The sequence below is a fragment of the Nilaparvata lugens genome, unplaced genomic scaffold, assembly GCF_014356525.2.
Source record: "Nilaparvata lugens isolate BPH unplaced genomic scaffold, ASM1435652v1 scaffold1768, whole genome shotgun sequence".
Classification (NCBI taxonomy): Eukaryota; Metazoa; Arthropoda; class Insecta; order Hemiptera; family Delphacidae; genus Nilaparvata; species Nilaparvata lugens.
The window spans coordinates 1-11,549 of NW_024090259.1; the positions used below are offsets into that span (position 1 = coordinate 1).

General features: G+C 34.5%; 1 protein-coding gene across 2 annotated transcripts; it reads right to left on the reverse strand.

Annotated features, from left to right (window-relative positions):
• Positions 1–3,931: 3,931 nt before the first annotated feature.
• Positions 3,932–10,981, reverse strand: LOC111050390. Of its 2 annotated transcripts, none has more exons than XM_039443836.1 (2): positions 10,280–10,981; positions 3,932–4,147 (listed from the first exon to the last, which is right to left on the reverse strand). In XM_039443836.1, exons 1-2 carry the CDS (start codon positions 10,613–10,615, stop codon positions 4,115–4,117), a joined length of 369 nt encoding a protein of 122 aa, XP_039299770.1. In that variant the 5' UTR covers positions 10,616–10,981; the 3' UTR covers positions 3,932–4,114. The 2 variants fall into 2 exon arrangements, with proteins under 2 accessions (XP_039299770.1, XP_022192399.2); XM_022336707.2 differs by having other exon boundaries at positions 10,130–10,981.
• Positions 10,982–11,549: the final 568 nt, after the last annotated feature.

Here is an 11,549-nt window from a genome sequence, read left to right on the forward strand (position 1 = left end):
GAATAGAAGTATAAGAGCTTTCATCATTCGCTTTAACATTTACGTGATCTAAACATGACTACACTAATACATTATTATAATATAATATCTCCTCTCTCTCTAGTAGAGAGAATATGAATACTATTATTGAACGAGCGTTAGCGAGTTTAGACCTTTACTCAAGGCCAAAGTCGTTGTCCATCTTTGGGTTTGTTTGCATGTTCTACAATAACTTATGGAAGAATTGATAAAAAATCGCGTTTCTAGCTTTACAAAAACCGTGCAAAAACTCAAAAGTGTTAAAAGTACAAACAGATTGATTTTAGTTTTATAGTTACATGCTGATCAACTATTAAGTATTAACTGAATAAGTAGCCACTGTAATAGTTAGCAATAGAAACATTATTTGATTGGGTTTTCATCTTACGTTAACTTTGTATCACATGACCATATCCCCATTCAAAAAAATCTAATTGTATTCAATATGATGGATCCAAGATGGCGGACAAAACTATTGAAGCATATATATTTTGAAAAGATATGTTTTCAAACCAGAAGAAAGCTCAGAAAATTATTGCCGGCAGGCTTGGTCTAGTCTCTAGTCCTTGTATTATAATCTTTGTACTATTGTATTGTATTTTGTGTGTGTGTAAACTATTGAATGAATAAAACATTCCATAATGCTTAATTTGTATTGTGATAATGCTGATAGAGCCTACACTCAAAGACTATAGGATCTGTGTATTTATATTATTTGCATATTGATTCCTTGCAAGCCAGTATTCTTATACTTCCCTATTTCTATCTATTCTGCTCCTTTCAAGTCCGTTATACTAGCACATACCTGCATAGTCTCTTCATCCCTCTCATCACATCCATCCCTTCTTTGTCTCACTGTCTACACTCCCACTCTCCTTCCTGTTTTTGGCAACTTTCACCTCTCTAGAATAGCATTGATTATGCCTTCTACGAGGCAGTCTAGATTGAACATTCTTACCATGAACACGTGCCTAACTGCACGCGACTCACCGCAAATTTCCTATTAGATGGTCTGCCAAATTTGTCTGTATACGTAGTTTAATTTGTTTAAAGTTATTTTTTGGAGTCAGAAGTTACATTCCGATCCAAGTTGTGTAATTTAATAGTGTTACCACCTGTAAATCCATACATCCACATGTTATTAAGTTGAAATTGAAAGATGTTATAGTTGCTAATCACATGAAAGTGTTTAAAAATAAGCGAAGAATTTTATAATTGCTGAAACGTTCCGGTATGAGATAGATGACTGGTTAATCGAGTGATGTAAGGAGGAGAGTGGGGGAAGTTGAGAAGAAATAATAATATTGAGAACGTCCTCCTTGGCCAGTGACAGTGATAGGCCAACGTACTCTGAGCGATAATCAATGATTGATCATACATTGCAGTGAGGATAATTCTTCAAGCTGACTTTTTAAGCAGTGGCTTCGGTAAGTTTTCAAATTCATGTTCATAGTTGTTCCAAGGTTATATCATAGACTAAGTGAACAACTAAGCAAAGATAAATTTGTGTTTATATCATAGGATCATAGCTTGATAAAGTTGTAAATTGAGCATTTCCCTTAAATGTTTTATAAAATAACGACTAACAGCCTATTTTTCAATTTTTTTGAAAATTACTCACTTTTGATAACGAGATGTTTCGGCTGGGTTGTCATCCTCAGGTTCCTGGGTAGTCTTTGACCATAGTCTTGTCAAATGGTCATTTTTCAGAAAACAGCCCCGAAATATTTTTTCTCGTCGGTTTTATATGTATTTTGGGGCGCTGAATTTTGGTGAAGCCGCCCTCTGGCGTGTCAGCAAATTTCAGATTCTAATTCAACGCCCCGAAAATCATACGGTATATAACCGACAAGAAAAATGATTTCGGTGTTGTATCCTGAAAAATGACCATTTGACTGGACTACTGGGTAAGTGGCAATTTCTGTGAGCAGTTTCTTCACGCCTGTTGTCTAATGTCTGTGTAGAAGGTTAGAGTAACAATTTTTGTGTATTGTTTTAGTTAGTTTTGATGTGTATTGGGGCTGTAATAGAAACGTTTGTGAGATTTGAAATTGGTGTGTTAATTTATTGGTCTGAACGTTTCGACTACTGTACGAACGAATCTAGCGCAATTGTATAGCTTTTCAGCCATGATGTTTAATCATTGCATTATCATCATGCTTCATACTGAGTAATCCTATTAAGAGCTGGGACTCTATCAGTGATTTCAGAAAAGAATCAACATGCCTAGCCCAAAACTGTTCGCTTTCCGAATTTTGATAGAAGTATGTCCAAAAAGTAGGCTATGGATATAATGAATGAACATGCCAATTTCAAATCTCACATTTTGTATGAAGCTGCCAATTTACTCATGGATCTCATGTTACTGATGAGCAGGCCGTTACATGAACAGTAAGCAGTTATGTAAATTAATAGCAGTCCTCCATTCACAGAGTTTCGTCATGTCTTGTGGAGCGGTTGATGTTTTTTGACTCACATGCGATTGTAGTTTTTCAACTTACCAGAACGCCCGCCTTGGTAGTTCACCACCCTCCAGTTTTATTCCTTTTCTCCATGACTGTACTATACTTTTGACGTAAATTGTTACTGACTTACTATACAGAGATTAACACTTCAAACTGTGGAATGTAAGCATTGATTGAATGGAAAACATTGTAAGGAATGCTAACAAAAATTCAAATTCATTTGAATTTGAAGAGAAAGTTCAAAGAGAATCTCACTGAATCACAAAACTCTTATTACTGATCACTGCTTGCTACTTGATAACTTAAGAACTATATAGTTAACAGCATGAGATGTGGTGACTGGGGGTGTAATATTCCTACATTCCACGCCACTTGCTAAAACTTCATACTCCGTTCAAAACTCAAAAAAGAATACAACGGCGGCGATGTTACCGTTCTGAACCTGTCGGCATTTAATATCTAATTATTTTTAAAGCGTATTCAAACGTTCATGTTAAACTTACTGAGTTTCCTCTCTGAAAGCCTTCAGTCGACTGACTCTAATCGACCAATTGGCAACTGCGCTTCTACCTATGACTATCTATCACAGTAATTGGCTGATTTCCCTCCATTTCTCTGTGCCGCATATTCCTCCGAGTTATTTTGTACGAAGTAAAGTCGCGTTACTATCACCCAACAATGAACAAATAGGCCTAATTCAAATCTGTATTTAAAGAAAGAGCAGCTTCAGCTGTTATCGTTGTGTTGCCATCACCAGGTAGCCTTCTGTAGTACTCAGCCTAACCTCTCAACTTGGATTTAAAACCGTGTTTCTCACCAATCTACAGTATTATTGTAAACATTCCAATACAGTTATTATTGCAACTGAATCGATTATCATTCTACCAAAATTATCACTTGAATATAATATTCAATCAATAAAATATGTATGTTTGATATTGGGATCTGGAAATTTTCGCAATTCTTAAGATAAAAATTAATATTATTCTTATCGGAAATAACTAGTACCATACAGAAACAATAGCGTAAGTAGATATGCCATGGTATAGGGCGTTTATGTCGCAACTTTTACTGTTATCTCAAGCTGATCTCCACGTAATTCTTTCCTGTGAAGTTTTATGACGCTGGTAGTTTCTCATAGTGTGCCGTTCATACACTCTTACCCGGTCAAAACAGTAAAAATCGACAATAATCGACAGTAATCGGCTTGAGATAACAGTGAAAGTTGCGACATAAACGCCCTATACCATGGGATATCTACTTACGCTATTGTTTCTCTGCTAGTACCCTTTTTTAAACTTTTTCTTATAAACACAACTGGTTTCAGCACTCATGCAATTTTCAAGTGACAAAAATTGAAATGACTCAAGTGCTGAAACTAGATGTGTTTATGTAAAAAGAGTGCCAGTTAATTAAACAATTCAAGTAGCCCTATTAAAATACTTTATTCTTATAAGATTTCTTATCAGATCAACTCGTATAGCAGATGAGCAATCATTGAATACTAATCGTAACATTTTCTGTGTTGTTGTGGATGTCCATTGTATAAAAATGACATGATATAGTCCATACTAAATTTATTGAAATACAGTACAAGTTTCGGTTGTTAATATTAGTTATCTATGATGGTTTCACATAAATGCATATGATGGTCTGCTGTATATCTGAAACATACAAAAAAAAACAACATATTACACACGATGTTGGCTATCCACCATGATCTGTTGACAGCTCTCTCGTTGTCTCACACACTCTCTTTCACTCTATCTCCTCTTTGCAGTGAGCAGGCCTTTTCGGTGCTGCTATTTATTCATTTATAAAGACAACAGGTAACCCCATTTTGTCTCCTCCACGAGTATATTAGGCAATTAAATTTAAACAAATAAAATAAAATACATAAAGATACAGTATTAGAAAGTGTAACAATCAGAGAATAGATTGAATGAATGGTTGGAGGAGAATAAAATAATGAATGAGGAACAGGCGTGTTCTAAAAAAAGATAAAGTACAATAATTGATAACAGATTCATTTCATACAGCATCATCAACTTAAAACTGAATCGAAGGGAAGATGAAGTATATTGTTTATATGTTGACTTCAAGGCCAAATTACAAGACCAATTTACAAGTTGTTTCAGATTGGATAATCTAGTAAATTTGTAAACATTTTCGAGAAATAATATGAAAATTCTTTGGCGTTCTTTCAAAGCTCTTCCAACAAAATATTTTTACACCTCAGCTGAACATTTACACAAAACTTGAAAATTTTCTATTCTTTTGTTTTCGAAAAAGCTTAGAAAACGCAGAATAACATAAAAAACGATATTTCGTCCGTACCTTTGGGAATTTTTTCAAATCCGTTCTTAGTGCGGTAAAAGTGGAACGACGAGCTATCGTTGAGATGAATTCAGGAAATAAGAAGAATCTATTTTATTATTAGATGAACCAAGTCTTATACAGGAAAATAAGGGATCTAATATATCATCTTGACTCAATCATTTTATTTGAAACACTGTTCTGGATCTTGGGATTTGAGGGATAGTCAAATAGACAATAAGTATTGAATCTTTTAAAATACATGTATGCCTGGAATTTGTTCTATGTGCTTTCTGCAACTAGTATTTGATAATCAAAAAATACATTTAAATCTCAGAGGCATAGGGCATACTGCATACACCAAAATACTTGTTACTATATTATACAAAAAAAATTTATAGAGATTCATACAAAAATACGATTGGTGAGACATCATTGGAGGTTGATCATGCTCTCAAAATAAAACCCTATCTGCTGATACCCCATGGCTCTATTACACAAAAAGTCTATATGTCTGTTGAATGAGAAATCCGTACTATAAATGACAGCCAAATTCCTAAAACACTTCACCTCTTGTAACATGTTCTAACTGGCAGTTGCCAAAGCTATAGTGAGGTCCACGTTATAATGGCATTGGAGAAAGATAGGAGATCAACGTTGCCGATCCTCTTTCTTGTCAATGCCTTTTATAGATGGCAGCTGATACAGGTTTATTGATGTAATATTAACTGTTCATTCACGTTTAAAATAATAATTTTTTTTCTATCAAGCAATAAATTATATTTTTCAATAATTTCATAATGAATTTTCATAATTAAGATTAAATATTTTGTTAATCAATTATTAATTCTACATCCGCTATCCGCTTTGTTGAATGATAGACAAGGATAGCAATACCATTGCTAATCAAACACTGCCATTATAACGTGGGACTCACTATAGAATCTTGCATTGAATCAGATAATTATTAGTAAATTAATATTATTCAATACTGATTTAGGTAATGTCATCAACCTTATCAACTAAAGTCTGAATTCAAAAGTCACAAATAAAAGTAAATTGAAGTAGAATAATATCTCAATATAAAAATCAAGAATAAACACTCATTAGCTTCCCAATATGGAATTGGTTTCGCCAAATCCCCCCCCCCCTCCCCCGGGAAAAGCAAACAATGATTAGCTGCGGAGACGGATAAAAACTAATTTCGATCGAAATATTCTTGCTACAATCATTGTAGAACAGTCCACAATACACACCAGGAATGCTTTTATGGGCAAAATAGCGATCGTTTATGTGATAAGAATATTAAGTGAACACTCACATCCTGTCTAGTCTGACTTTATTATTTTGGAACAACTAATGAGTTTGCACTCTTCCAATAATTTGCACTGGTGATAGTTGAAGTTATTTTAAATTCATTTGGAAAACTTTCTTGACAAATAACATAGTTATAAGACTTTATGACTATAGTCATAAGACTATTGAACTCGTGAAAATTGTTCACAAATTCTATTTTCAATTGCGATATTTTCTTTATGTTCAAAAAAACTATCGTTACACCTATTCAAGCACCATAGGCATCACTGAACAAATATTTCTGCGGGCTGAAAAACAATTCCAGGTCGGTAACCCTATTTTCAATATATATACTGAACTCCAAAAAATCTAAGGTTAATGATTTTAGTTTATCATACAAGCAAAATATAATTGACGAATTGTTTATTTCAGTGTATAGTTTATCAAAGCTTGGTGATTGTTTATTACAGCTATAGTTGGGAGCTTTGAGATAGTAAGGTACCTTACTTATGTAGAATATTTGTTAACATGAGACCTGAACATTTCTGATCTGAATGTTGAGAATGCAGCTCTGTATTTGAATTTTTAAAACGATATTCTCGTTGTACATATCTTGTTATTGTGTAATATACAATTCGTGAATAAGATTGTTCCAAACACTCAAAAATCCCTCATTAGAATTCTGAATCACCCTGTTACAACTTTTTCCCTAAAATATTATTTCACACGAATTGAAAAAAAACGAATTCGAGATAGGAATAACTTTTGAGAAAAGGGTTTTACTGACTCAGGAAACATTTAAAGGCGATAGTAGTACTTTTGTATCAATTAAGTCTGTAGATGGAAATGAATGAGGAATTATTGCTTTTATTCAAATGCTAATTACAATCCGACAATTAGTTTGTTAGTTTGGTGTAATGCTCGGTCTACACGACAGCGATATTAGCGATATATAACCTGGCAGGTTTGCGCCAAGTTTGCGTCGTGTAGACGGGAGTTCGTTGTAAATTTCTGAGGTTTGAAGGTTTGTGCTTTATCGATCAATCTCAGCCATAAGAGTGAGCATACCTGACTAGCAATTAGGAGGTACCGGGTTTGATTCCCGGGATGACAAATAATTTTTGGACAGTAGCTCTCATCGAATTTCCATCTAGCTGTTGACCCTGTTGTAAATATTTGCAGTAGAAGTCTTCGGGGTGATTTACAGCATTTAATTTGGATTTTCAATCACAACACATAATGTATTATAGTAACCAAACAGAAAAGAATTCTGATGACAAATAATATTCTGTTCCGAAAGATCTGCTAACTTTTGAAGTAAATAACAGGAAATAAAATTTCATGCTCCTACTGGATGGATGGTTATTTGGTGATTGAGGTCTTAACGTACTCATGATTCATGTGAAAGAATAGGCTATTGTCACCATATTATTCTTTTATGTACAAAAATAATATTATGAGTTGGAAAATAAGTACAGTAATTCCATTACAAAAATTCTGTCAACTTTTGATGTGACTTTTGTTATGTGTAACATAACAGAAATATTCAAGCCTATATAATCATTCTCATCTCCCATGCACAAGTATGAGACTAATATTAGAAACCTTTGTTCAATGAAAAAGAAACGCCAATTTTTGAATTATTAAGTAATATACTTGTATGTTAGTTATCATCGAATTGGAATGTTTACTAGGAAATGTCAGGCATTGGGCAGTATCCAAGTTGAAACATAATTGAATCAGTTAATGGTTTAAATTGTGAATATAACACATTATAGTAAATGCAATCACAGCTTCATTCAATCCTTATTGAGTTAAACTTCACCGAAACTGCTATTAATCATACGGGCTCATTTAAGGGCATTATACCAGAGTTAATCGAATGAAGTGGTACGGAATTCACCTGAAACTGTCGGTCCAATAAGCTTTCATAATTAGCATGCATCACAGTAATATTATCAAGTTTATATAAAATAGTAATGGTACCCCAATTTGTAAATTTCTATACGTTTCGAGGTCCCCCTGAGTCCAAAAAAGTGGTTTTTAGGTATTGGTCTGTGTGTGTGTGTGTGTGTGTGTGTGTGTGTGTGTGTGTGTGTGTGTGTGTGTGTGTGTGTGTGTGTGTGTGTGTGTGTGTGTGTGTGTGTGTGTGTGTGTGTGTGTGTGAATGTGTATGAGTGTATGTGCGTCTGTGTAAACGATATCTCATCTCCCAATTAACGGAATGACTTGAAATTTGGAACTTAAGGTCTTTCCCATATAAGGATCCGACACGAACAATTTCGATCAAATGCAATTCTAGATGGCGGCGAAAATGGCGAAAATGTTGTCAAAAACAGGGTTATTCGCGATTTTCTCTAAATGGCTCCAACGATTTTGATCAAATTTATACCTAAAATAGTCATTGAAAAGCTCTAACAACTGCCACAAGTCCCATATCTGTAGAAATTTCAGGAGCTCTGCCCCATCTAGGTAAAGTTTGATTTTAGATTTCCAATTATCAGGCTCCAGATACAATTTGAACAAAAAAATCCAAATGTAGAAGATTGAGCATGAAAATCTCTACAGTTAATGTTCATTAACATTTTCACCAAAATTCAAAATAAGTTAGAAATTCGAGAAAATGTTATTATTTCAATTGCAAACTGTTGGCAACTGTTGATTCTATTAAATCATTCACTATGAAGAGATAGCAAACCTCGTATGTCTCCAGCTTTATAGTCCTGTCAGCAGCTGGCTTAGATCTTTGCATAGTAGACTTGAGATGCGCGGGAACACTAGCGTCAGGTGATAAATTTTCATAACGGCAAGGAAAGTTGTGTGAGTGCGCCACACCAGATTTTTGTATTATTTATACCATACTGTAGAGGTAGACACGTTTAGTAAAATGCATGTCAGAATTTGTCTAAAACTGTCGAATTTTATTATTATCTCTACCGTAATCACAGTTATTCTGCTTACTAATCACAGAAATGCATATTTTATACTATGCATCATCACACACTGTTATCAGTGAATGTTACTCATACTATTTTATGCGTAATTTCTCTGTATTGTTGAATAATTATCTAATATTCTCCAGTTATTCATAAGCCAAGGGGTAAGGGCATTATGTATTTCCGTAGTATGGACATTATCTCCAGAATAAAATTGGTTGTCAATAGATAAAAATTATTTTTCATTGTGAAGGGAGATGCTGTGCCATATTCAAGTCACTAAGAATAATATTATTATAATGATTCCCAGCACCCATGCACGATTAACAGACTAATATTGGGAACCTGATGCAGACGTATGGCCTAATAAAAAGAATAAGACATTGATGTTGTTAATACGACTATATTTCACACGTATATGATTGAATTAATTAGTTTTAACTAATTTAATATAACTTGACCCTAGGATTCTATTCATGCGTAAATTTTACGCATGAATCCATTAAATCAAAAATTTCTCCACCCTCAAGGCATTAATAGCCAGTCGACTATCAGTGCTTCAAGGACTCATTCATAGTGCATTCTGCATTAAATGATTAGCCAAATATGTTGTCCATTGGAAACTGCCTTGTGGTGAAGATCAAATAAAAATGTACCCAGGTTATCATCAATTACAAATTGTATGGACTAACTGCATACCTACTCATACTATTTGTATTATACTAGAAATACTCATAACATTTTTTCGAAAACAGTTTTAAATTATTGTTATGCCTAGAGTCCTACATTATAATTTCATTCATTCGCCAATTTAGTTAGCTTGTTATATGTACCTTCTCCAAAAATATGCAATTCACATACTAATTGAATTGTAAAGATTTCGAAATAAATAAAATGTAAATAAGTTACATGCAAACTGGTTATAAGAGCATTATAAACACAGGAATTAACAAATTTATGTTATTTATAGTAATGTGTAAATTTTACGCATGTTTAGTAGTAACGTTGAAAGAATAAGATTAGTTTTCTAATGGTTCTGTATTGGCAACATCAATGTCTTAATTTTTTATAATTATAATCAACAATAATTTGACATACCAGAAGTAGTATTGACGGCTGCCGCATATCTAGAAACCTTTTAAGTCATTTCTCTGCCAAAATATCGATGACCAGGGCAACGAAGAGGCAGATCATGTAGAAAAACAAGATGATGGTCACAATGCAGCCAGAATCTTGGAGATGGCGTACCTGCGGTGGATGTCCTGCGTCGTAGTTCCATGGATGAACAATTTGTGCTCCCGGAACATTTTCTTGATCGCCGGATCCATCGAACTCTTCCATAACTAGATCAGCTTCTTGTCGTTGGTTTTCGATCGGGATCACCATGGCTCCATCTCCTTGGCCGACCTCTTCGAGAGTGATGTCCTCTCCCTGGTTTGATTTCGTGACAGCCGGACGCATGATATATCGCGCAAAACTACACGGATTTGATGAAGAATATGAGACGCGTGTGTTGACTGGTTGCCGGCTCGAAGCGTAATGAATGAGCAATGAAAACTGAGGAGCGCTGCCAACTATATTCATATAGCGCTGCCAACCTCCTCACAACATTCATAGGCGGCTGAAGAGGGGCTTAGCCCCCCAAAAATGTTGATTGACTTTCCTTTCATATAATTTTACTGGAATGAGTAAATTTTTTTCAACTTGGATTTATCTTTATAGTTCTTACAGTTCTATTGTTAAATAGTGAAGCTATTCAATATTTCGTAACTAGAACTAATAGAGTCAATATTTCAACTCTATTTCAGGTCCATATTGTATTACATTAGGACACCAGCTAGTCCCATGGAATTACTTTATTGCAATGGGGAATAGAGACAAGTTTTTGGTGTTGGGCTGGTGTCTCAATCAGGCCACCAGTCCGTACACCTGTAGGTCACCATTGGTGCCTCAGGCTAGTGACAAATCTGACCCCTAGTGTCTCACTGTTTCTGCCAACCTATTCCTTCTTCCGGAGATTCAGTTCCTTTTTATCCTTCTGCAATTTCTCCAAATTCAACTGCCAAACTGAAGTGATTATTGTCTTTTCTGCATGAATATAAAAATCCCATGTGCATATTAAACCACGATTCACCATTTCCAATATAATAAGAATATATTTTTTTCAAAAAAAAAAAACAAATATAATTTTTGGGAAATTTGATATTATGAGGATTCACGAATTTCAATTGACTGTATGACTGTATCATTTGACTATTGCCAGTGACATGCAAAATTCAAAATACCTCTAGGGGAAATTTTGTCCTCTATTATGTGAGACTAAGTGGGCAATTTTATCTCGAATAGAATTCCATGTATAGGCTACCTGTTGAAAATTTTCTTACTTTCGGAATTACTAATACATGACATTAGTATAGGTATTAGGCTAGAAACCAGTGATGTCCCTACGAGTACAGAATTTTATCTCATACTCTCCGAGTGAGGCAACAGCCAGGCACCACAATCTGTTCTCTATAGT

Excerpts from the sequence above, each read along its gene's own strand:
- LOC111050390 (XM_022336707.2), bottom strand. The coding sequence starts at position 10,615 with ATGAATATAGTTGGCAGCGCTCCTCAGTTTTCATTGCTCATTCATTAC.